The sequence below is a fragment of the Linepithema humile genome, chromosome 1, assembly GCF_040581485.1.
Source record: "Linepithema humile isolate Giens D197 chromosome 1, Lhum_UNIL_v1.0, whole genome shotgun sequence".
NCBI classification, from domain to species: domain Eukaryota; kingdom Metazoa; phylum Arthropoda; class Insecta; order Hymenoptera; family Formicidae; genus Linepithema; species Linepithema humile.
This window is the reverse complement of record NC_090128.1, coordinates 41,039,183-41,065,815: the sequence shown is the minus strand read 5'-3', so window position 1 is coordinate 41,065,815 and position 26,633 is coordinate 41,039,183. Positions and strand designations below refer to the sequence as shown.

At 36.2% G+C, this 26,633-nt stretch overlaps 4 protein-coding genes across 7 annotated transcripts in view; 3 read left to right on the top strand and 1 right to left on the bottom strand.

Moving 5' to 3' along the window:
• Positions 1 to 228: 228 nt before the first annotated feature.
• Positions 229 to 7,330, bottom strand: LOC105675861 (arginine/serine-rich protein PNISR). 2 transcript variants are annotated; one of them, XM_067346982.1, is made up of 13 exons: positions 6,966 to 7,330; positions 6,796 to 6,883; positions 6,505 to 6,693; positions 6,166 to 6,419; positions 5,918 to 6,089; positions 5,563 to 5,744; positions 5,242 to 5,481; positions 4,995 to 5,097; positions 4,119 to 4,190; positions 3,679 to 3,773; positions 3,420 to 3,576; positions 2,445 to 3,344; positions 229 to 554 (listed from the first exon to the last, which is right to left on the bottom strand). In XM_067346982.1, exons 2-12 carry the CDS (start codon positions 6,881 to 6,883, stop codon positions 2,470 to 2,472), a joined length of 2,427 nt encoding a protein of 808 aa, XP_067203083.1. In that variant the 5' UTR covers positions 6,966 to 7,330; the 3' UTR covers positions 229 to 554; positions 2,445 to 2,469. The 2 variants fall into 2 exon arrangements, with proteins under 2 accessions (XP_067203083.1, XP_012228753.1); XM_012373330.2 differs by having other exon boundaries at positions 6,796 to 7,330.
• A 156-nt stretch (positions 7,331 to 7,486) lies between these two features.
• Positions 7,487 to 9,187, top strand: LOC105675863 (sorting nexin-22-like). The gene is made up of 3 exons (XM_012373336.2): positions 7,487 to 7,747; positions 8,235 to 8,428; positions 8,548 to 9,187. Exons 1-3 carry the CDS (start codon positions 7,595 to 7,597, stop codon positions 8,708 to 8,710), a joined length of 510 nt encoding a protein of 169 aa, XP_012228759.1. The 5' UTR covers positions 7,487 to 7,594; the 3' UTR covers positions 8,711 to 9,187.
• A 917-nt stretch (positions 9,188 to 10,104) lies between these two features.
• LOC105675867 (alpha/beta hydrolase domain-containing protein 17B) lies at positions 10,105 to 20,310 on the top strand. Its single transcript, XM_012373342.2, has 3 exons — positions 10,105 to 11,264; positions 13,694 to 13,826; positions 13,977 to 20,310. The coding sequence occupies exons 1-3, from the start codon at positions 10,621 to 10,623 to the stop codon at positions 14,058 to 14,060; spliced, it is 861 nt and encodes a 286-aa protein (XP_012228765.1). The 5' UTR covers positions 10,105 to 10,620; the 3' UTR covers positions 14,061 to 20,310.
• Positions 20,311 to 25,721: 5,411 nt separating this feature from the next.
• LOC105670446 (semaphorin-1A-like) overlaps positions 25,722 to 26,633 on the top strand; it is a 213,091-nt gene continuing 212,179 nt past the window's right edge. The window contains exon 1 of one of the 3 annotated variants that reach the window (XM_067358755.1): positions 25,722 to 26,400. The gene's annotated coding sequence lies outside the window, so the exon portion shown is untranslated. The remainder of the gene's footprint in view (positions 26,401 to 26,633) is intronic. The other 2 variants (XM_067358763.1, XR_010891135.1) reach the window with 2 other exon arrangements.

The window sequence follows — 26,633 nt, the reverse complement described above, 5'->3', positions numbered from 1 at the left end:
TGTATGTGATTGATGACCAATTTAACTATATTTCAGTTCGATCGATTATTCATCGGGAAGAAAATTGCAAACGCTCGGAACTTGGAGACTTCGCAAGCATCTTATCTATTCTTTGCACATCACTCAATGAAATATATGGTACACTTATTTCGTTGAATTGATCCGTTCGGTCGATTGAATACTCAATTTACGCAATCTTCATGAATCGCTTGGAAAGAATACAACTACTTTGATTACCTTTCGTAACTTTATTCATCATGTTTGGCTGCCGCGTAATCATATAAATTTTTGCACGCATGTTTGTTCAAACACGCGTAGCGCTTGTGTGAGAGAAACATATATATTCTTTAAAAAGGAGAAATAGACTTTTATATGTTAGCGAATAACATAACACAAATTTATAACATAGCCTTAAGTATTATTGAATGTGATATATTCGGAAACTCTGTAATTGTACCATAATGCTGTGTATGTCGGTGAACTGAATCGTGAAACGTTGAAGAGCCGAACTGAAAAGTGAAATGTTGAAGCCGAGTGGAAGCCAGTGGAAGATGCTGAAACAAAATAAGAGTTCTAGGACTCGTGTCGAAATCCTGATGCACATTCAATCTACAAAATATTGATCGATCAATTTGGTTGAACAATATTCTTTAATCTACGTTAAAGCGGTCTTTTCGTTTTTTTTCTTTCCTTTTTTTTCTTTTTTTTTTTTTATTAAAATCCAGACACGTTTCTTGATAGATTTTTCTTGTATAGATTTTCTGTCCTAATTCGAGTACAAATCGTACGCCACTATGTACTTTCCGAATTCAATAACATTTATTTATATTTATATATAGTTAACATTGAACGTAATATAATAATTTTGGATATCAACAAAAGTGTACGCGTAAATTCGCGCACGGATTTTATCCGGCAACATTTAGTGTTTACTGATACTAAATGTAATATAGCATTCACTGTATAAAAGTGTGTGCGTTTCTAACAATGCTACAATTTCGTAACTGACATCTATGAAAAAAGCTCGTTGGAAGTTTAAAACGATTTCCGACTTGCTTTCATGTGCCAAATCCGCGTATGAGACGAACGATGCACTTTTTGAAAGAACGAACGAGCAATTAGTAATTACACTTTATATAAATGGCATATTTTTTTTATCTTCTGACAAAAAAATATGCATTCGAACTATATTGCTTTTCACTTTTCTTCATTTTGGGATCTACATTCTAATGGATTCTTAGGTAGCAGTTAGTAATTCATTTATTTAATAAAAGTGTGATAGTTCTCTAGTGTCATTTATATATTACATTATTTCATCACGAATTGTAAATTGTACGAATTTATCATGTATGAACATTAATTGTGTAGGCGATTGAATATTATGCATAAAAACGCATGACTAGTCATTACTTTTTCATATTTGAAATATATCATCAATAAATGAAGTCTTGAAACAAACAAAGATATATTAATAAGTATATATATATATTTAGAATAGATATATATTTAATAAGAATATTGGTTACTTCGATATTAAAAATAAAATATAGACACTATACTTTTGTAAATTTTATTTGTATTAATTAAAAAAATGTTTCAATTTGTGTTAGTTAATTAAAATAAACACACATTTCACAGAAAATTAGTAAACTGAGTGGAAAAAATATTTATTATTATGAAATTATATTTTACGTTAGTAACCTTATTGCCTTGGTTTGTTTCAGCCCATCATTTTGAAGATCGATAAAATACACATATAAATTATTTGCCAATTTCGGATGCATCTTAATAAATCCTATCTCGAATCCTTTTAATGCTACTTATCATACCTAAACCTAATAAATCTGTCATAACACAATTGCACAAAATCTACAAAGTTAAGTAATTTTATTGCATTATACGCTGCTGCTACTAAACTCTTGAAATCTATTGAGCAAGTTTCAATGTCTTCCATTTCTTAAGAATAAATTATTTTACTATATACTTTTCTAATAACATAAATTTTATTCAATATGTGAAAACCGATGGAAAGAGAAAATAAAAATATATTGTATAAATGCCCATTAGTCTCTAATTATCTCGTAATTAGAAAAGAAAGTAATAAATATTCTAAGATAAAAGCAAATAAAAAAAAATAGTTTATACGCAAAGCACCATAATTATAGTATAGAATCGAAAGATGTGCATTGATGAAATGGCATTGTTTATACATAAAGTATAACTACGTAAATATTGTCACTCGTAAAATCCATGAAAAACATTTCGTAAACACAATAAATCATCTGAATACGTACGTAGTAATATAACGAAAAACAAAAAAAAATAGAGAAAAATTTTCGAAAATAATTTCTGATTTCAGACGACGAACTTGTCCAAATAATTGTATCACTGCCTTTTACGTTATCCTATGTTAATGCTATAATGAAAATGAATGTACATACAACCTTTTGGGCTAAGAGCAGATCAGGCTCAATTCCTGTATCGATGTGATGACTTCTTACCATCGCGGTGGCTCGACTGTCGCGACCTGGATCGCGTTTTTCTACTCCGATCCCGCGATTTGGATCGGCTGCTCCGCCGGCTCCTCCTGGAAACATACGACCTCGATCGCCTACGATCCCTCGAACGGCTGCGCGATCTCTCCCTGCCGCCGCGCGACCTCGAGCGCGATCCTCTTCGTTTCGTTCCACGTGACGACTTGCTACGCGATCGGCTGTTCCTCCGCCTGTCTCTGGAATGCGAGCGGGACTTTCCCCTGCGGGAACGCGACCGCGACGACCATTTCCCACCGGCGGACAGTGACCTGGAGCGTCGGCAGCTACGCGAACGCGATCTCGCGCGTTTCCCATCGCGCGATCGCGCACGGTGTTTCCTGCTGGACCCATGATCGCTAGATGAGCGCGAGGAGCGCGAACGATAGCGCTTACGCGATTTGGCCGATCTCGAGCGTGATCGTCGCTTGTGCGTGCGTTCGGACGAGCGCGAAGACCGGGTGGATCGTCTGCCACTGCGCGACTTGCTTCTACTCTTGGATTTTCGCCGCCGGTGGTAACGTTGATCGCGCTGCTGCTGCTCACGCTGTTGCGACTGCGACTGCTGCTTGCTCGAACGCGCTTTGTCGTGCTTCTTGCTGACGGATTCGTGGCTCGACTCAGACGAGCTGCTCGTGGAATCGGTGCTGCTCGACTCGGAGTCGGCCGATCCCGATACCGTGCTGCTGGCTTTCGCCTGCTGTCCGTCGGCCACCGGCGCGTTCTGCGGCGCCGCCGATTGTGGACTTTGTCCGCCACTCGACAAAGTTTCGGACGCTTCTCTTTGATTATTTACCGTTTCTTTTTCATCAACTAAAGTATGACGTCAGGAAGTTACACTTAATTGCGCAGCAGCCACATATGGTTGTGTTGTCTGTCGAAACATACCTGACTCCCGGCAGCTAGTATTACCGGTATGATTTTCCTGTTGCTTATTACTGTACTGCTCCTCCTGACGCTCTTCCCTTTCTTCATCCTCGGCGATCCGCGCCTCGATCTCTTCCTCAGTTTTACGAAACGCCTGCTGTCGCCGTCTCAGAGTTTCCTGCGACATTCATTCGTAAAGTAAAACGAATGTACCATCGCTATTCCGAGCTTGAAGCAATAATAACACCGTGATGTGATTTGTTCCACTTTGCGCGCTTACCTTCAGCTCCTCGTCGCTGTCGTCATTCTGAATCGTTGCGTGCTCGCCCTGCTCCTCCTCGGACTCGCTGTTACTGTCGCCGTAGATGCCCAGACCTACGGCAGATAGAATTCGAAGTGACATCCATTCAGTGCGCGCGAGATGACATTCTCAGAGTCGCAGTGAAAAAAGAAAACAAAAAAACATACGTTCGGCTCCGATTAATTTTCGCAGCCGTTACTTTCATTGAGAAATGTCCTGAGAAAGAACGAAAGAGAGGAGCAATCTCTTTCGATTGCGGCGATAAATCTCTACGAGCGAACGGCCGAATTAAATACCGAGGCATGTGTGCATACACACAGTGACCCGACTTTCTTTTTTCTAACGATTTACTGCACCGCTTTACGGCCGTTCCCTAGGGATTTTGCCGTGTATCGTATAAAGCGTTAAAGCGTACTCACCGAGCTTGCGAGTGATCTGAGCAAGAGGGGCCATGTTGTTGAGGGATGCGACGGGGGTCTCTCCTGCAGGGACTTACAATACACACGCATTTAGTAATCAATAGCTAGAAGTGCTACCGCACGGATAATGCCCTCGATAATACTGAATGAACCCTTAATCGGCTCATTCGTAGGAAGGCAAATCCTGTCCCTTCGTCCCTCTGTCCCTTTCCTCTCTCACATGCACCTTAAGAAATCTTTACAGCATTACTCCACACTTACAAGTCGAACTACAATATTCTACGCGGCTAAATTAGTCGACATTGCAATTTGGCGCGCGAATTTTGATGTTATAATGCATTAGATATTGGAGGTATCTATAAAGATTTGAGCGATAATATTTGCCTACGATATAAAATAGACGTAAGATGCGTACTTTTAGTTTTTATCATATTATTCGTCTAAATTCAATTGACCAATTATCTCTACTAAAATTCTGATTGTTGGACACTTTGCTTATATTTCTAAAGTCTTTATTCTAAGAATATATATCGCGAAATCGTTGCCAGACATAAGAATGCCGATACATTAAAAGTCTTTAAAATCTACAGCACGTAATGCGAGACGATTACGTGATTAAAACGAATGAAAGCTATGCCTTATGCTATACGTAAAAATCCCTGAAAACACAAAAACCAGGATGTCCTGAAATTGCCGAATAATTAAGTCTACGTATTAAGAAATCTCTGTTTAATGCTTTCATCTTTGTATTACACAATCGCACAGCCTTGTCGCAGCATAGCGCGACAAGTAAACTCACTAAATTGGACTCTGTGCTCCGGCGAGCAAAAGCACGGAAATTCAATTGGTTAGTTCTATCGTGTGTATCTGGAGTACCTTTGGCACGTGCGCGGCTCCAAACCTCTCTGCATATTGAACCGATCTCTTCGTTCGTTACTTCCAGAAGTATTTCTGTCAGTGATCTCCTTACTTTCAACATCTGCGCAACAGTAAGTACAAATACAATTTACGATGCCTGATAAAAATTGATCGTAAATACTTCGCTACGAATACCAACTGTTTCGAATTAATTGTAATCAGTTAAGAAATTTAATTGCAATCTTGAAAAATCTTTTCTGCTTACCACTTCCTGCAGGACCTCCTCTCGAGACCGTTTCTGCGTGACCGGTAGCGCACTGGGTACGGCAGTGGGACTTTCGTCAGCGTCCGCATGAGATTCGGGTGAATCGGCATCCCTAAATCGTGACTTTCGCGGCCGAACGACGATATCCGGAGTGCGATCGTAGCTCTTTTCCGCAGGTTGCTGTCCACGCGTGCTATCCGCATCAAAGTCCTGCTCGGTTTCCTTTTCCGAGTCTGAATCCTATCGTAGAATTTCATAATCACACAGATCTGCAGAATCTCCAGCTCAATGTTCGGACAATGTAACGCGATTAACACTTACAAATTTGCTCTTGCTAGGATTGAGTACTGCGCGCGCCTCGTCCTCGGCTTGCTTACGAGCCTCCAACTCCTGCTTTCTTAATATCTCTAGCCTCTCCCTTTCCACAGCTTTCTGTTTTTCCTTCTCCATTTTTTCTAATCCTTCGCGGATCCATGCTGGTAATTGCCTTCGTTTTGCGGCATCTACGCAGGACGAATTAGCAGCAGCGTGTAATTATCAGGTTACACTTTAAAATTATCGATACAAAAATTCCAAGAATTTTATTGAAATTTTTCAATAATTTTAGCGTAACCTGACTAAATTAGTTGCAGCGTTTAAAAGTTATTATTATCACCATCTCTTATACAAATTTTACCTATGGTTGTGGTAGTATCTTCCTCCGGTGTCTTCTCTCTGTCATCTCGGCATCGAACAGAGTCCATCACTCTTATGTGAGGTGTTCTATTAGCATGTCTCATGCCTTTTATGAAAGGAGGTGGCTGCGATGGCACTGAGTTAGACGGCTCTTCAGACCAATAGTTAGGAACCTGAGAAGGAAGGATCTAATAAGACGCACGATACGATTATAGATTATAGATTTTAACTTTTACCATTATTTTTTACCTGATTGTATGGTTGTGTAGACTGCACTGAATTATATGAATAAAGCGATGACGAAGCAGGAGGAGGAGCAGTAAAGTCAGTAGTAGTAGATATTACTGGCGCAGGTGGTATGACTGGTACAGCTGGAAGCCCAATTGGTTTGCCATCAGGACCTATGGTAACACCAGGAGGAGGTACGCCACTCCATTCCCAACTTCCTGTCCCAGATGCTGAAGTATTCCAATGACCCCACTGGCTCCATTGAGTCCAAGCTTCTATTAGCATCAAAAGATAGAATGTCAAAATTTTTACCGTCTGATTTCAATCATATACAATTCTCTTAATTTTAAGAAGTCTTACCGGATCCACTAATAGTTGGCGCAGGAGGAGCAGGAGGGACGTCATCATCTTTGGTGTCCATATCCATTGGTGCCTCTCCACTGCCATCATTTGCGGAACACATAGAGTTTATAGAAGGTGGTGGCGGTGCTGGTGGTACAACAGTCTCTTTCATTTTTATCCACTGTTGCGCCAGAGCCGCCCAGTCCACTGTTTCCAAACAAATAACAATAAACAATACAAAATACATTTTATGTGTTAATGAATTGCAATATAAAGATTTGCAAATTTTGATTTTATCATACAAATTACCTTGATCGTTACTCATGTTTTGATAGGCGGAAGGATTAAGCGCCCATTGAGTTGGATAATCCTTTCCTTCGAACATTTCCCCGCTCATCTTTATTAACGGAAACGTGCAACGAAATTCAGATTCAGCTGAGTTTTAACCTATCACAATGAGAACATATTCTGATCCTTACACCACTGAAGTAAACACAAACGATTAATGGAAGCGCCGCGCAATTTGGAAAAACAGCATCCTTGCATACTCTAACACTCTCACGGCGGCGATCGATGTTTTAACAGAATCCAAGTGCCCTACCGGAGTCAGTATTGTGCTATATCGTGCGTACGAAAAATTTATGGGCACTACTGTCGAAGATCTTGTTGCAAATGGTAACATGAATTCCTTTGTTGAACCGAGACTAAAATCAACCGGCTTACGTTTTGAATGAAATTATTTGAAACCCAGGCGACATTCTGCATCACCCCCGGGAATATCTTGCCGGAAAAATATCAAACACTTCGGCAACTGATTTTGTTCGCAAAGTGTCACGTAACATTATTACCAACATTACTGAATTAAGCGCAAGGGATTAATCGAATCTGCAAACATCGAGAAAACAATCGATTAAAAGAAAGGAATCGAACATCGATTAATTTATCGATATTCCTATCTCTGATGTTCGACACTGTACTGTACTATACTGTAGATTCTACCACTATATGCTTTTGTTGCACATTTTTGCATGTCCTGTAGCATTTTTAATTCTGCAAATCTATTATCAGAGAGCATCATTGAAACATTATTGACGAAAGTTGCAATGCGATGTACGAAGTTTTCATCAGCGGCTATCGTTTGGCCGAAGTGTCACACGGCAAACCCTATTATGTTTACTGTATCGAGATTTTGGAGTTAAAAACGGGCACTCGATATTACATCGAGAGAAGATACAGTGAATTTAGTGCGCTACATCGTGCGGTACGTTTTAGCATCATATATCCAATTATAATTGAAATAAAACATAATGGTGAGGTGACAATTTGTATTAAATTCCTACACAATTTTTGGCACGTAGTATATAGCCATTAACAATTCTGTTAAGGACTATTATAGATATGATTTAGGCTATATATTAGATATAGACTATATATTATAGATATGATTTCTAGTTACAAAACAGCATGCTATTCTCATAAATTGATTAACATTGGCTTAGTTTATACCGATTGTTTAGTACGCGTACCAAGTATTAAATCTGCTTCTTTGATTGGTGTAGATTTTACACTAAACGATTTATACCTATCGGAGAAGCAGATTTAGTACTTGGTACGCGTACTAAACAATCGGTGTACACTAAGCAACTAAACCATTGACAAATTAATACTTCTATTTAATTTATATCTTGCGATTTTGAAACACACTACATTGGATTATATATCATTATATATAAAAGTTTGATTTTTAGTTGAAGAAAGATAATACAGATATTGCACCATTTCCACCGAAAAGGGTGAGAAACTCACAACCAAAAGTTTTAGAACAACGACGAGCCGCGTTGGAATTATATATACAGAAAATGCTGCGTTTATTGGCAACAAAACAGCAAGTTCTCAATTTTTTGGGTATAGAAAATGAGGAATCCAACGCATCTCACAAAAGGTAAATCTAAGTTTTAAAATTTAAAACGTAGTAAAATTATAAATATTTTAATATAGTAAAGTTGAATATTTGTCTAATCATGGTTTTCTACAATTAATCTCACCGTTTCTTATTTTAAGGATAGAGAAGGTTGCAAATGGCTTGATGCACGATCATCCAAATATTTTGGGGCATCATCCAATTTTAACTTTTCATTGCGATCCATATGTCCAAGCTGATTCAACTAGCAGTCTTCCAGATGTTGTAACTAACGGTGTATTGCTGGGTATATACAAATCATAAAATTTCTCATCTATAAAAAAATGCATGAATATTGGAACATAAGTGCATTTTCAATTTTCGATTTAATATACAAATATTAAAATTTTTGAAGATGGAATTTGCGTTTTGCAAATAAGTATCTATTTAGTGCAAATGTGGCACAAAGAAGAGGGTGAAAATTTAAATAAATGCTTCCATTTTATATAATATATACAGTTTTAATTGTAACATATAATGCAAATATATGATACAGTGCCATGCTTTGGATAAGTGAGCGAGTAGGGATTGTGAGTGCTTTGGAATGGAATCTGGCTAGCTCAGTAATGTAAAACAATTGTCTGACAACATGAAAAAATCCAAAACTACTCCATATTTTTATGCTTAAAATTCTACTTTACATTTTTAAGAATCTTGTTTTAAGCTGAAGATATTAACGAGTATAAAGATTGTATACAATTCCTTATGCAAAAATGGGAAATAAAACTGCCAATTTGTTAATTATCTTGTTTACTTCCGCTCATTGTTTACATTTTATTCGAAAATAAAAATCCGAAAAATAATAAATGCTCGAAAACTTGAAAGGTTTTTAAACTTTTGAGCATGTGTAATAAATATAAAAAAAAATTTTTTTTTATAATGCTTTCTCTTTTTAACTTCTAGCTTTTTCCTGCATGATATACTAATTCGTCGTGTAAAATTATTATGAATCATGTTCTTATTATGTTCTTATCATAAAATGAGATAAAAAATGATACATATTATTTCCGATAAAGCAGAGAGGCTGCATATGCATTGCAAAATATGCATTGTTCTTTAGTATCACTCTATAGGTTTGTCGCATGCCTCACATGTTTTAATACGCTCCAATCTATGGCTGCGTTCCGAAATTCACTGCCAGTCAGTGATGCGATCTTTCCCACAGCGGTCCCGGCTCGGCTGTGCTCGGCTGCCTCACACAACCTTACAGAAGCGCTACGTCACGTATCCGTGTGCACACTAATACGTGACGTAGCGCTTCTGTAAGGTTGTGTGAGGCAGCCGAGCACAGCCGAGCCGGGACCGCTGTGGGAAAGATCGCATCACTGCTGCCAGTACTGAAAATCTACAATATACGTAGGGTAAACTGCAGATTTTCAGTACTAGCAGTGAATTTCGGAACGCAGCCTATAGTATTACGTCACATATACTATAGATTGAAGCGTATTGGAGCATGTTGAGGCATGTGACACGAACAAACCTTATGTATAGAGAGTATTAAGGTATATTCAGAAACTTGAATAACTAATTTTATAACTTTTGACACCCAGGGATGCCTACAAGATATAGGGATAATATAGGGAACCAATAACAAATGACGCGTAAATGTAAACGCGGCTGAAGAAGTTGCATTGAAGGCGCGTATCGGAACCGATCGGAGTTGATCGGCTTTCACCGTCCAACACCCGTCGGCGAAGCTTCGGTAACACGAGCACGAATGCGACGCTAGCGAGCGGTACCGCGATCCCCGTCTCTATCCCGCGCCTTGTCTCACCTGACACAATGAAAGTACGCAACGCAGGGTGAGAGGGGAGGACACGGTGTTCGCGAAAAAGAGAAGGAGAAAGAAAGAACAAGGGAAGGTGGGAGAGAAATCGTCCGTCTCTGCGAGTCGTCATGGCTGAATCATTGTGAGCGATCTTCGCATAGGAAACCGATAACAAATGACGCCGCGTGTGTGATTCACTAGGTAGAAAAAAAGAGTGTCCGTTTCTCGCGCGGCACAGTGGTGTGGCTCGACACCCGGATCCCCTCGTTCGATTCGACTCAGTGTGCGAGGTCCGATCGCCGGACACCTCGATGCCGAGGCTTCACGAAGAGGAGACGTGATACAAAGACGGTGGTTTTGTGCGTGCGTGGTGCAAGACTGTCATTACGTCCGGTTGTGCTACACCATGAACGGGTTAAGTCTGAGTGAACTGTGTTGCCTGTTCTGCTGTCCGCCCTGCCCGTCCAGAATCGCCGACAAGCTGGCCTTCCTGCCGCCCGAGCCCACGTACTCGTTCGTCGAGGACGAGGGCTCCAAGTTCACCATCTCCCTGTCGGAGCGCGCCGAGTGGCAGTACTCCGAGCGTGAGAAGGAAGCTGTGGAGGGCTTCTACGCAAGGACGTCGCGCGGCAATCGCATAGCATGCCTGTTCGTGCGGTGCTCGGCGACCGCGCGCTTCACCATCCTCTTCTCCCACGGCAATGCTGTCGACCTCGGCCAGATGTCGAGCTTCTACTTGGGGCTGGGCTCCCGCATAAACTGCAACATCTTCAGCTACGACTACTCGGGCTACGGGGTGTCAGGCGGCAAGGCGTCCGAGAAGAATCTCTACGCGGACATCGATGCCGCGTGGCACGCGCTGCGTACGCGTTATGGTATCAGCCCCGAGAACATAATACTCTACGGACAGAGCATCGGCACGGTGCCCACTGTCGATCTCGCTGCGAGATACGAGGTCGGCGCGGTCGTGCTGCATTCGCCGCTTATGTCCGGTATGCGAGTCGCGTTTCCGAAAACCAAAAGGACTTGGTTCTTCGACGCTTTCACCAGGTAAGAATCTCCCGGACGAACGGTAATTCTTTGACAATTGGCAGTATATCGGTTACAAGTTAATATTAAAGACACGGGAATACAGCGAAATGAGAAATAAGCCTATCGTCGAAATCTCTTACGCCATGCACGTGACATGAACTGTCGCTTGACTTTTTATTGACCAAATTATTTTTTAAGAAAACAATTGAGATAAAAATTAGTTGAGCAAAATAAGTCAATCGGTATTTTAAGTATCGGTAGTTAAATAATTAATCGGTATTTTAAAAATGCACAAAACATCTAGAAGAGGGTTTCCATATTTTAGCTTCAAGGTTATAATGATTGACAAGCACACAAAGCAGAATATAAGAAAACGAAACAACAATAAAATCGATATGTACTTGCAAGTTATATTAGGCAGCAGAGGCTCGATATTAGATTGATTGAAACACTTTCTCTTTTATATTCATTATTTTAAATAAAAACTATGGTTTTTAATTTTTTGAACAAAAAAAAATTACAAAAATTTCTTTCTCTAAATGAAAGAAGTACTAATTAAAACTGAAAATGATCATTCTGAATAATAAAAGTTGCTCCACATTATAAATTTTATTTAAAAAATTTTTTTACACAATTAAATGTAACAAACTTTTATTAAATATTGCAATGCCTAATACTACATACATACACGCATAAAATTACCTTCGAGAATTGTTTTAAAATAAGCATAGGTTCATTTTAGATAAATAAACTCAAGCGGTTTATTTTTGCTCATTTTAGCCTTAAAATTGTATTATATTTTTCGTATTTTTTCTCTTTTTTTAAATTTGTTTAGTATGATGTTTAGTATGATAATAAACTGTCAATTTGAAATAAATTGAAGAAATTTGCCGATCGATAAGCGGATTTTATCTTGAAATAATGTTTTTTAGTATAACTCATAAATTTGGCAACCTCGGATGATAAATTTTCCGCTCATTGATTAATTACAAATAAGATTGCTAATATCTCGTTAAGCTACACAACTTTATGGTCAATATATATATCAAGTAAATATATAACTACGTCACGTGGATATACGTGATGAAATCTATGTGTAGCACGATTTGCGTCGTAATGTGTCTCGCTAATAGGTTTCGTGTGGATTTTACGATATTTATCGACGCGCGGCAATAAATTTACGTTGTTGACGTAGAACGTAGAGAAAAACGGATTACCAATAATGTTACATATGCTGTCAATAGCCTTACATTTCGCTTGCAACTGCAATCTTTAAACTTTAGACAGAGTACATGTATATCTATTGTTTACAATACAACGTACGAAAAAGAGTACACCAATTATGAGTGTTTTATTTTTTATGTTATTTTGTATTAATTTTTAAAAATTACGTTATGGATATATTCTATTTTTAAATGATTAAATTTTTATGTTTATTTATAAAAGTTAAATTTAATTTTTCTGCACTTATATTTAAAATAGATTGATCAAAGGAGTAAATCGACTTTGGTTAATTTAGATATAGATAATATATATAAAAGTAATATAAATATAAATAATAAGAAACAACAATGCAACATAATTTTATTATAAATTATTTAATCAATAAGTACATTAATGAGTACATAAAATTTGTCAATATTGAGTTCTTGTTAGTATAATTGTAAATGATTCAGATTTTCAAACTTTGTAGTATAAAGTGCGAAAAGGAAATTAATTTCTACAAAAAGAAAGCGAATTTGATACGAAAAGAATATAATTTAAATTTCAATATCATTGCTTTATTGGTTCTACACTAGACTCTATTGGAAATGCTTTCTAATATCACTCATAATCGTGTAAATAAGACCTGTCACCTGTATACGTGTGATACGGCCTCCGGTGGAATGCACGTGTTACCTATATACGGGTGACATGGTAATCAACGTGTCTATAAATAACTTTCAAACAAAACCTTCATTTTATATTTTCCCTCTTTTTTCACTTGTATTTCACCCCATGTTGAATATGTACTTTAATTCAACATTAATCTACAATTGTGTACATATTTTACATTTAAATTTATAATAGCGCTAACTCCTACACATTATTTGCATGGATTATCAACATTACATTACACATGCTACCAATAGTCTGAGAATTGCAATTGCAATTTCTAAAAAAATTAGCATCTATCTATTATTTGCAACATAATTTATTTTTGAATAAAATTACTTTTATTTATAAATGTGATTTATTTTTAAAGAATGTTTTATATGTAAAGGCTATTATATTGATCATAAATTTTAATTCTTTAATTAAAATATTGTTGATGTTTGATAAACTTATAAATAAAAATTTCTAAGAATATAAATGCTATTGATAAGAAAAATGAAATTTCTTTAATATAAAATAACATTATATATAATTATTAAAAACAATGTTTAAATTTTATTATCTTTTTGCAGCATAGATAAAGTGCCGAAGGTGACATCCCCTGTTCTGGTTATTCACGGTACCGAAGATGAAGTTATAAATTTTAGTCACGGTCTAGCGATTTACGAAAGATGTCCACGAGCAGTAGAACCACTATGGGTTGAGGTATCAGAAATCGATAATACATTTTTATTAAAAACAATTGTTTAATATTTTCTTTAGCTTTTTTTTGTTTATGTTGGCTATTATATTGTTGTGCACTTTTATCTCATATAAATTGCACAAAGCGAGATATGTAAATATGGAATTTTTCAGGGTGCCGGCCATAATGATGTAGAGTTGTTCAATCAGTATCTCGAACGATTGAAACAATTTGTAAACGTGGAATTGGTAAACTGACGGCGACTCAGCCTCTCCCAGAGTCAGGGGGGGCAAGGAGGGGGCCATACGCATGCGAGCAGCCAAGGACGTACCATTTCCAACAACTCCAACACCATTAGCTCCATTTCGACGAGTTCTCCTACGGAGAAGCTTGTCTAGCAGTCGCCTCCCACAGGGGAGAAGACGCCTGTCCTTCCCTGTGACGAAGAATCATCCTTCGCCTCTGTAGATGATGTTTTCTTCTTTTGCGAGCAACAACAGACTGTAAACCAGGAAACTTATCGCTCAGAGTCATTTAAGAAAACATGTTCCAAAGACGAGAATCCAAATGCCGAAGGTAATTCGAAAAAATCTAGTGCGAGATCAGAGAGTAAGAATTCTAAGCAGAAAGATTCCTCTATCTACACAAAGGACAAAGGTCACAGCAGAGTCGCCGCCGCCGAAAAAGTGACCGATCACGAGTTTCTAGCGAATCATGCTGGAAAGGTTGTCAAGAAGCATGCTTACTTACCGAAAAATTTGAAAAATCCTTTTGCTCAAAGCCAGAAAAATATTGTTCACAGAAGTTTGAAGAATTCGTTTGGTCAGAATAACAAAAAAACAGACGTCGCATGCCAAAGAAATCATAGGCATTTTATATGCCGAAAATGCGCGATCGGGGAAAAATCGGTCGCATCGTTTTCTAACGCTTCCGGTGATATTAAAAAGGATGTTACTGATTGTAGAGGTACTCTTACTCAGCCTATATCGGAGAAAAAGTCTCCGGGATTTCAATTCAAGTACAATTGCATAGAGTCGATATTGGACTCGAATAGCACTAACAAAGACAGCGGCCAACGTTATTACGATAAAATCTCAATCGTGGACAACATTATGAAATTCAAAAAATCCGACACAGCACACACAAAGACTACAGAATCAACAAAGAAGTTTCCCTGGAGTACCAAGATGTGTACGTGCACGAAGATAAGGAAAAAGAGTCTCGATAAATGCAAGGAACAGGAGAAGAGTGATTCTACCGAGAGCTTTGATTCCTACAATGACGCCAAACAGTTGAAAAAGAAGAAACCTGCTTGTAGCCCGTTGAAAAAGTCCGGCCGATCATCTCTGACAGTGAACTCGGACAAAATCACTATTAACTTGCCAAAGTATTCTCCCTGCGCGAGCCGATTAGCCGCGAGCTCAAAAATTTTGTCATCCGATATGGTGGCAGATCCAGATAGTCCGCTTCATGTTCCACGCTCAAGAAGCCCGTCTCACGTCGATGTACAAACCGAGAACAATCCTGCGAAGCTTTCGGAAAGAACATCGTCGATGCAAGCCAGTTTATCTCTGAACATACAACAGTTCCAGAAGACCCGTTACACTCCGCGTAGCAGAAGCGTAGGTGACAGCTGTGTAACATCGCCGACAAGTGAAGCAACTACAGTGAGCTATTCGCCCACCGGCACAGAAATATTATCTCTGGAAGAGGTTGGGCCACACACATCGCATACAACATCGGCCGAAGGTTCGGGCAGCAGCTATTCGGAGGTCAAGGAGAAACTAGACGCTGAGTGTTCCGACAAAGTCAAGAGAGCGACTTTGGAAACAAAGTGTTAATGAAACTCGCGCACTTTTGATGCCACGCCGTGTTTCGCCATTCTCTCTTCCACGTATATACGTATTTTACAAAAGAAAATCACGGTTCCATACGCGCGTTATAACCCGTTTGAACTGTCGTGTTAGTGAGAAACTGTACACAAAGGCGAATATATATATATACATATATATATATAACAAGTTTATAAGATTTACTATATTTCTAGAAATGCGAGAGTATATACATACTGTGCATATTGAATATTCTTATCTGCGTATACACATTCAAACACACGCGTATTTGCGTACACGCATGGATATTAAAAGCCGTTTTTTGCAGAATAGGCTACAGAACGTTGTTGCGACAAAACGTCGAGTATTATTATTATTTTTATTATCCTTCTTAAAGTTATAGGATATCTGATGGTTCATGTGTGCCGAAACATTTCTTTATTTCGGAAAGTATGAGGAGTGTTGCTGGCATGTAGCGCGAAAAGATATCTCGCTGAATATCCGCATTTTCTTAATTTAATTTAATTTACGACTAGTATTATTACATTTTTTTTTTATTTAGCTGAAGCACCTTTTGAAGACTTTAATGTTGAATTTATCAATTTATCATGATTGTTAAATGCATTTTTATACTTTTTTTATTTCTTTATTTGTTTAGGTTTAATTAAGGCAAGTAGAATCTTTGTACTATGTAGAAACGCATTTTATTGTTTTGGTATGTGAAAGATCTGTTTTAGCGAGAAAATGTGGATTTTTTCAAATTGCATGTTTTGCGAGTTGTTGGTAATTCCCATGATGATAAATGATGGTTGTAAAAGTGATGAGGGCATTTGTTCTTATATCCATGGTGAAGATTCGTGAGGAGAATTGGAAATCTTCCAAGGTAGAGATATGAACACATGGTGGCACGGCTGGAATTAGCAAACCGGGATAAGAAATCATACGAGCATGCAGTGTGTCCCGCAAAAATGTTTTTGCCGATATAGCTGGACAGGACAAAAATCTTGTAAGCAACAATAAGAATGCAAATAGCTAGGGACAATATTACTGCCAAACTTGACTATGAATTAATTAATTTCTAAGGAAGTGATGCGCGCGCGTGCGAAGGACCTCGTCTATATAGGTACGTTTCTCGTTAGTATTTTTATATCTCGATAATGTAAATACAGAGTACAGTTAAACAACTTTTTCTTTATTAATGTATGCGACAGTATGAGGCGGTTGCGTGGAATGCCAATGCGGAAATACCGCGAAATGTACCCTCTTGCGTAAAGCAATTTTGCTACTTCTATGATAGAATTGTTGATACTTTTTACTGGTCAAAATTGTTTATCGGCTATCGCGACGTCAATGTTAACGAAGAAAATTTTAAGACGAGTTGAAATATCGATTTTATGTATCGAGATAAGGAGTGATACATCGAGTGTAAGTCGACTTTTACCTTACTTCAGGTTATTGTATCACAAGATGTCCTCGCAATTTGTTGGTAATGTTACAATCGGAAAATAACGACATGTGACAAATGTATGAGCAAGAGAAAGAGATAATGCAAATTAGTTACAAGCAAGATTTTACTATGCTTTGCACGGCATTTTTACAAAAAAAAAAGCTTTGTTTAATCTGCACGGCGTGATTCACAAAAGTGTTTACAGTGGATCTGATGATGAGGACACTCAAGTAAGAGTAGGTCTAATTTTTCAAATGTTCCAAGTATCACAAGCAAATGTAGTAAACGATAAAAGCTAAGCGTCATGAACACATTTCACGAAAAAGCATTTCAAATTAATTTCTTTAGTGAACTTAGAGTTGACTTTTTTTTAGCGAAAATGATATTAGCATTTGAATTGCATGTTGTGTGTTCAATACTAATTCTGTTTCGCAGTGATATAATGGACTATACCTTCCATAAATTGGGAAGAATTGAGGCAACAGTCGTAAAAAATTAATGGGATGCTGCTGAGGAATTAAGAAGTTTGTTGATCTTAGTGACATTGGAGAGATTTTTGAAAACTTTTTTTCGAAACTTTCAGTAAACAGTATAGTAAAATTTTCTTTATTTAATTTTAAGTAAACTTTGTTTTGAGAAATTTGTAATTTGAAGATTATTTACACAGATATTTAAGTAGAAAGAAATAACTTGTGACAATGATAATCTCCCTTTACATTTCCTTTGCTTCACTTCAAATTGCTCAAAAACTTAAAGGTAGCTTGCTCGGTCTGGGATGTTCTGAATGTTCTATTTTTTGTGCATTATTTTTCTAATAACAAATTCTGTGACCAATTTGAAGTTGATTTTTTTTACCGAAAATGTCGAGGGAAATTAACGACTTCTCAAATTTTTACCATAATATATCTTTACCATATTAAGCCTTAAATTAAAATTTTATTTAAGTAAATTTCATCTGAAATTGGTTGGACAATGCAATTTTGTGTGTGTTATACATTTAACTTTATAAAGTTTACTTCAAGAGAAACTTTTTCTGTTCGAATATTTATAACTCAAGAATAACAGTGTATCAACATTTTTGTCAACTTATTCAATGTCAAGAATACTTGATTAAACTAATTAGAAGAAAAATTTGAAGAAGAAAGTCTTAAAGCAATAAATGGATTAAAAAAAATCAACTCCAAATTGACTAAAGAATCTATCATAAAAGTGAAGTATCAGAAGTGGGATACCTTATACAAATTTAAGATTTATGCACATGATGCTTATACGTGCATATATATAAAGATATAGATAAAATATTTTTATTTCATTCTATATACATATAGTGTATTTCTCTGGAAAATGTGGTGCCATATATGATAAAAATTATATTACTATTGAGTATTTTTTTCACATACATATATGGTATTTTGTAATCATTTAAAATATTTAACTTCTCTAAAATTTTGATAGAAATATGTTGCGCTTTATGTGCACTCATTACGTTAATCAAATACTCTTTCGAGTGTCTCCAAATTTCATTTTTGAAATGAATAATGTTTCTTATTTGTTATTTCGTATTAAATGTAGCCGTCTGATTCTGATTCCGATTTATCTAATATGCAAACATATTGAGTATTATAGCGAACAAATAATTATATAGTCACATTTAATGTTTAATAAGATATCAGTATATCAGAGATTGTTTTAAAATCAATATTTTTATTTTTAGAGTTTTTCTTTTGCATGAAACGTACATATATCAGTACGGACGGCTAGAAATTCTTAAGGAAAGTGTTTATAGGGTATCCCAATTATTAGGCGAGAAGCGAACACATAGTGTTATTTCTTGTGAAATTTGGTGTTGATTTTTATCAGTATAAATTTTGAAACAATTTTTTAATTATTAAGCAAGTAAATGTAAAAAGTTTTTCACGATTTCTGAGCTGCAGAGATAAAATGAATTATAAAATTTGTTTATTATATTTATTTCGTTATTTGTATAATTTGACGTACTTAGTTTTATAAAATTTCAGTTTGAGGCTTATAATTATTATAATATAAAGATTAAAATAAGAAAAGTTATAAAAAATAATAACTTTTTAGTTGTTAATAAAAACTTTTAGTTAATAAAAACAAATTTCCCCCAAATTTCATGAGAAATGACATAAAAATGTCTACTTTTCTCAAATTTGAAAGGCATTCTATAATTGTATGATAAGTTTTCAATACAGCATTTTGATCATATATTTTGGTAAATTTTTACCAAAATGTGCAAACATTATATAGTGCAATGTATAGATAAAAACCAACAAAACTATTGTTAGGGAGAGTAAGAATAAAAGGGAACAGTGAAGGTAAAAGTGACAGAAAGTTGTTTGAAGCGGCAGGGAACTTAGAGCCGGTCTCCTATACTAGTTCCTGTTACGATTGCTGTTTATTACTTGAAATGCACTCCATGTCTCACGATACAATGTACATTATCTTACTTTTTTTGCTCCTGATTGATTTTTGTATGTCAATCGATTTCTCCATTTTAGTGATTACTTTATATAAAATAAGAGAAGAAAACTCGCGAGAAAACCCGAGTTACGTTGTTGTTTATCAGAGATTTTTTTGTATAGTGTCTATTAATTTGGATGTATATAACTTTTCTCTCTTCTATTTTTGCTCCCTGATCTTCAGCGTAAGATATTCATTTTAGTCCCTTTTTTTCTGTCCATTTTTGTCTCTTTCCCCCCTATCTCTTTCTCTCTTTCTCCTTACTTTTACTCGAGTTTCTTCGCTGACCCTCTCCTTCACGCACTCACAAGTGATCGACCGGTTTTGAACAGTACTGTCGTCTTTCATGAACGCATCGTGTAGAAAGAAAGTGGTGCTCTCCATGCTACGAGTGAGTACCCAGGATTCATAATGCATTGCTATCCATAATTGTACATAATAGCGTGTAAGCGAAGTATTAAAAAAAAAAAAGAAAAAAAGCAACGTTAAGTACTCGATGTTCTCTTCGGTCGTGTCTAATGTACTTACAGAAGAGAGGATATGTTAAGGAGACAGGAAAGCGCGTTCATAGCGAAGGTTATAGCTGTGATGTAATTATCGAAGGTAAAAGTAAGAGAGAAACGCTGAAGCTATATGTAGTTGAACGGGAGAAGCTTTAATGTAAAACTCGTACATTCGAGAACAAAAAAAAAAAGAAATAGGAGAAAGAGAAGGAAAGTGAAGCTTTGTACATCCTCGAACAAATATCGAAATCATCGTTTATCTAGCGCGTAAGAATATAATTAGGGAAATAATGACGTTTGTTTCTTTGTAAGAATGCGTAGAAGGCGTAGAAACACTGCTAGGTATACCCAAAATATATATATAAGAGAAGGGTGATTTTAGAGTTTTATACTTCCATCGCACTATGACTTGGGCGTACTATCATCGCGCAGTACTTTACTAATCCTGTGAAAAACGTTAACACAATGTATAATTATGATGTGAATTACATGTTTAAGCACATATTATCAATACAATGTGTTTTATTTAACCAGTAAAAATCTGAAACGAACGATATTTACGTTGTAAATAAACATCTTCGATTTGTTATCATAGAATCTCGGTCTTTCTACAGTAAAAATTTTTTTTGCGTAATAGATATTATTTCACGCATAATAATAGATTTTCACATTTAATTTTTTGTAGTATAATTTGCAATTTAGTTGAACTGTCTTAATTGACTTAATTAATGTCTTCAATAAACTGAAAGATCAATAATCATGTCAAACAGCTTTGATTATGTTTAACGAAGAAAAATGCGAGAATCATGATTCTTATTAAAATTATAATCAATATTTATAAGATTTTCTCCATCAAATTTTATTTTTTTGATGATTAATAAAGATGTGAGAAACGCTAGCTTGCAATCTGGATTTAATAAATTTCTGAAAATGTTTAATTTTATCTCTCGTGATTGAAGCAAAATACAAGTATTCTGCATGATAATATTTTTTTACATTTTTAGATAAACATAAGAATAATAAATGCAGGTTTTCTTTACTATATATTATAGAGAGAAATTTTGGAACCACTCTTTTTTTTTATTATTTTATTGTTTTATATACAAAATCTCACTATAAATATAATACCTATTTGATATTTTTGATAATTATAGAGTGAAATTCAACACGTTATATTTTCTTTATTTTCAAACTATTTTAAATTTGTTTCTCTTTTCTTAATTAAGATAATATGTCGTAAAATTTTCAGTTATTGAAATTGATAATAGTTTGAAATAAACTGCCCGATTGATCGAAGTATATAAATGAAAAATGGTTTGTTAAGTTCGGGATATTTTGTATCTCGAGAAAATAAAAGTGCCAGTTAACTTTGTTACAGATTTAAATCGATCGGCTGTTTGGTATATATACGTTTCTCTTATCGTATCGCTCTGACAATGCAACATACGTCTGCGCGTGGATTGTCGCCAATGCGATACTTCGAAGGTCAATGCGTTTCTGCGACGGAGAAGAAGAAGGAAACGTTGGGCTGCGAATATAGACTGGTTCGCCAATACTCTGGTCAGCACCTTCGCGACTCACCTGCGCTGAAACCTGATGCCGACGATAAAAATGAAAACAGGTTACGCGGCAGCTCGCGCTCGAACGGCCACGCTACACCTTGAAGGAACAGACCAAGTCGCTTCGGAGAGGAAAAGACGAGCTTTTTCACCATCGTATGCGTGCTGGGCATCCCAAATCAAATGTACTTGCTTTTTATTTTTCAAACATTTTCAAGTCGATGGTTCCTTAACGGAAATTACGAGGCGCCAATAATTCTTGAGGTACAAGCGATCGTAAATGAACTTTTCATAAACTTTTCAGTTGCTAATGTGTAACAAAGTTTTATTCTTTAGACAAAATTTGAAGTAAATTTTACTTTAGTAAAACTTGATTCAAGATTTAGTTTTGAAAAAAATGATAAAAATAATGGCCTCGAGCGAAATTCTCGATAAGGAAAAACCGATTCAAAAATGATTGAAGAACCTGCTGTTAATTCATGGGACACTCTGTATACATATTAAATACGAAGTCGCAAACTTTGATTGCGCATTATACGATAGTTGCTTCTCTCATCGCGCATCACTTTCCCCGCTACAATAAACCGAAACTTGCCGCCGGTAATTGGGCATAAGCATTTGATTGTATGCGTAATTTTTCCAATGCTATTAACCTACAATCAATAACACATAATAGCACGATGATCACGGAAAATTGTGATTTATCGCGGTCCGATGAACAGGCAGCCTGGGGTGATGCAAATATAGATTACGGTTTCTAAAGATATTATGTTGTTTATGGAATATTCAGCGAAGCTATTTCGGAATCAAATCTCTTTTACTCAATCTCACTTTGCTTTTTTATTTTGTCGCATTTCCTATAGGATTAAGCATTTATATCAATGACGGTATATTTTTTCCCTTCCAGATTCGGCCAATTTTGCACTGCACGCCGTGCCACGCCCGCATCCACACAGCGTCGCGCAGTCTGCAACGACATACAGTCTCGCGCTTGCTCTTTGTCACATGCTGCCGCTCATTGTCCAGTCTCGGTCCCCTGTGTATACGTACTTACGATCGTATGCTGTAGCGGTGCACACACGTACAGGTACCTATTACAGCTTGAAATAACTCGCGGCGAAAGAGAGCGTATGCGCGCATAACTGCGTTATGTCGTTTAACGTTGTACGTGCACGCGTTACACACGTGACCGATCCATTCTGTCCCTCGAATGAACGTTTATCGCGAAAGCGGAATTAAGGGATCCAGGTAAAAGTTTCATTCGCGCAAAAATCTAAAAAGTTATTTCAGTCACGCTCGATAAGATAATTTCTCGTCGCTCTTATGCTTGATTAACTGTCGCTTGTGTATTTAGCCTCCGTTTTTTTTCACATTTGATGATATTAACGATAATGTTCACAGCTATAAATAATTCAATCAACCATCGTAATTGACATATTGGCAGAATTAGCTTTTAAGTCGATGCAATTCAAATAATCGCTCATGAGGTCTCTTTTATAGTAGCCAGGACGCAAAACCGAGCTCGCGCGTTTGCGCTAGTTGGGTGCGATCCAAAGCAGTCACAATGCTTCACCGACATACGCAAATGACGCAGATCGAAGTGCGTTCGTCTCGAATTACAAATTAACGAGGAACTCACTCTTGTGTAACATACGCTCTAACACATACTTGGTACGCGTATTCATTCGCGTATACGCGCTGTCGCGTAATGTGTCGTGTTTTTAATACGGTATCAAGGATTACGATGCTATCAAGAGCGCGGCTGGTATTAAATGTTTGATTTATTCGGCCAAATTGCTTGAATTACATGATAACAATATGGGTATGCCCAATTACTCTTTGCTATAAATGGACGGTTAATTTTAATTAATTACATTATTGTACCGTTCTTCGATTAATTCTATTACACATCGCTCTTTTAACGTACCGGGATATGTATCGAAAATTTCGCGAGCGAAAATCATTGGTGCTGAACAGCATATTATTATCGGTTAACGATATGGAGCTTTCGTTGACACAGCTAATATAATGATAATAATAATAACGATAATAATACTATATTTATAATAGATGTGAGTTTTTGCTATATTTATAACAGATATGAGTTTTAAGATTCAGAAAAAAATTGCTAATTTTATTTTTCATATTAAAGATTCATTGTGATTAACATTTCATAACAACTGACAGTCGTATTGGGTTACAACATAAAAATTTATGCGCAATTTATTATTGCAGTATAATTGAAATAAATTAACACTATTTGATTCGTGCAGCAATAATTAGCTGCAAATCTTAATCAATTATTATCAAATTTATTTTCGCTGGAAGCATAGAATATATATGGATTAAATTATATAGCTAGCTTTTAATAAAAGACTAAAAAAGAGAGCTTTCGACCAGTCTATTTTATCGAACACGCATGAATTGGTATGTGCAAAAAAGTTAATTAAATTCAGTACGTAAGATTCATATGATTTTCCTCTTCTATATAATAATCTGATATAATTTTGCAATGAAAAAATTAAAAGCTTTAGAGATAATATTGTGTATTATCTTTTCATTATTTTAATTATTTAATTATTTTATTTAATCATTTTATTTTATATAGAGAAATAAAATTTTGGACCACAAGTGTATTTAAAAGATTGCATACGCGCTTATCGGAATAACAACGGATAAATATTATAGAATAATATAGAAATGTTCTAGATATTTTTAAATCTATTCTTTTAAATATATTATACACACATCAAGTAAGTGTCAATCAAAAGATATTTGTGCACTTTTTGTAAAACAAAATATCATAATATATATAATATAATATCATATCGTAATAATATCATATATATATATATATTTGGCTTTTTATATTTTTTGCTATTTATATAATTTATATTTAGATATTGATACTTTTAGATATTCTTATCTTTTTCACTTAATTTTCTATTTTATATGTTTAAAGAAAAAATTCGTTTATTTTGCATATAATAGTCATTTTTTATGTTTTCATTTTATACGTGAATAATTAGTTTTCTTTATACAATTAGTTGCTTTTTATAAAAATGAAAGAAGAGAAGCATCAATTTTTTTTTAATGATGACTAATCAAGTCGCGGTATAAAGCAAACATATTTACGTTAGATCCTAATGCCTTGTGTAGAATTTTTCTTGGTTAAATTAAAATATGATTAGAAGAAAAAATATATACAGCAAACCATAAAATATCATCCAATCGAGTTCGCATTTCTGTGTCTTTTGAAGTAACTTGTTTCATTTACCATAAGGAGTCGACCTACTTTTTCATTTATATTAAATATAAAAGAAGCTTTGAAGAGAATTCTAAGATTCTTTTTTATAATTCTTTGATAATTTTATTCGTTGGAAGATTACCGCAGGTGATGGAAAATTTCACATTTTTTTGCAACTTTAAGACAGTTCGTGACTTTACGTGACTTTACGTCACGTAATTGAAACTTGATAATTAGAATAATAATATATTAAAATTTTTTTTGAAGCATGAAACTTGACAAGATTAGAAATTTAATTATTAACAATAATATTAATTAATTTTTATTGATTATTTAAGTCATGTACAAGTGAATTCATCTTATTTCTTAATTATTTATATTTTAATAATGTTTACAATATTTTATTTTGTTGTTTGCTCAGTGTTCTCATTATTTACAATGTTTACAAAGCTTACATTCTCTATTACACTCTTGATACTCTTTAAACTTTTAAACTATTTTTTTATATTCTTTACATTCTTTATACGTTATGCAGTTTTGACACTCTTTCTAGGCTTTGTAATTTTTAGATTTTTTACAAATTTTACAAGCTTTACATTGTCCGTATTTAGAAATAATTAAAAAATGTTTTTAATGTAACATCGTGTTAATTTGAATTAATTAGCCGAGGCGTTGACACATCTCTCTCGAGTAATGTCAGCGCACCTTGCGAACGGATAATATTTACTTGATTTCAAATCGACTTCCGTTTCTTACACCGCAATTCTTCATTTCACAGGGCTAATTCACGAGATTCTCGCAGGGTCTTTGATCGAGAATGAGCATAGCTCCGCGTGAGTGCTGAGGAATAACCGTCGAAGGCCGAAGAAGGGGCCGAAGAATGGTCGGCGAGCAAGTCGGAGCGGAGCGGCGTAACATGGCACGACGCGGCATTAGGGAGGAGGGGGGAGACACGAATGCACTCACTCGACCGCGCAGTGGCGCGGGCGTATTGTGGAGAGGGGAGGACGAGGAAGGGTACAGAACCGCCACTGGCGGCAGTTGCGACTCGAGCGGCGAGTAATGCGCGTGTCGTTCCGTTCCGTCCTGTACGTGTTTTTCGTGCCGCGGTCGGAGACTTTACGCGCGTGACGCGAGACTTGATTTTTCTTTTCTTTTTATCTTTTATTTCGCGAAGTGCGCGTGGATTATCAATAGCGCCGTGCTGGATTGTGAAACAACGAACGCGGCAGGTGACGTTCTCGAACGTTATCGGGTGACGCGGTTCGGTTGAAAAAAGTGGTGTTTAGTGTTATACTTTATTGTGCCAACCATCAGTTTACTTTCTCTCTCCCTATTTCCAATTTTTTTCGACGGTCTCTTACGTTGCACGACAGGACTGTCCGCTGCGTCGGAGCCATTGTACGCGGCCCATCGGCTCGGAAAGAGCATTTCTTCTGGGACTATCGTGGACGGACGATCGTTTTACAGCGTGGATACTCGTCGTAACTCGACGCGCGCTTGGGACCGGCCGACTGTCTTCTTGGTAAGTCTCTTCTCCATTGTCCGACAGCTTGCTCGTCGATTTTCCCGCGATATCACGAGATTCACTTCGACCGGAACGAACACCGTGCGACAGCCAGCGATGCTTGTTTATATTTGCGCGATGTACACTTTCTGCACTCTGTGCTCTCCCTACGTATCATATACGATATGTAATTTAATTCCCACGTGTAAGATTGTTGTGACTTGTAGTATTCGAAAACTAATTAGATATAA

Bases quoted from the DNA above. Each gene is read 5' to 3' on its own strand.
- LOC105675861 (XM_012373330.2), bottom strand. From the start codon at position 6,883: ATGAGCGGGGAAATGTTCGAAGGAAAGGATTATCCAACTCAATGGGCG. The intron at 3,577-3,678 runs GTAAGCGCGCAA...TGAATGTCGCAG, and splicing joins ACAGCGACGAGGAGCTGAAG to GAAACTCTGAGACGGCGACA. The intron at 3,345-3,419 runs GTATGTTTCGAC...GTCATACTTTAG, and splicing joins TACTAGCTGCCGGGAGTCAG to TTGATGAAAAAGAAACGGTA.
- LOC105675867 (XM_012373342.2), top strand. From the start codon at position 10,621: ATGAACGGGTTAAGTCTGAGTGAACTGTGTTGCCTGTTCTGCTGTCCG. The intron at 11,265-13,693 runs GTAAGAATCTCC...ATCTTTTTGCAG, and splicing joins TTCTTCGACGCTTTCACCAG to CATAGATAAAGTGCCGAAGG. The intron at 13,827-13,976 runs GTATCAGAAATC...GGAATTTTTCAG, and splicing joins TAGAACCACTATGGGTTGAG to GGTGCCGGCCATAATGATGT.
- LOC105675863 (XM_012373336.2), top strand. From the start codon at position 7,595: ATGTACGAAGTTTTCATCAGCGGCTATCGTTTGGCCGAAGTGTCACAC. The intron at 7,748-8,234 runs GTACGTTTTAGC...TTTGATTTTTAG, and splicing joins TTAGTGCGCTACATCGTGCG to TTGAAGAAAGATAATACAGA. The intron at 8,429-8,547 runs GTAAATCTAAGT...TCTTATTTTAAG, and splicing joins TCCAACGCATCTCACAAAAG to GATAGAGAAGGTTGCAAATG.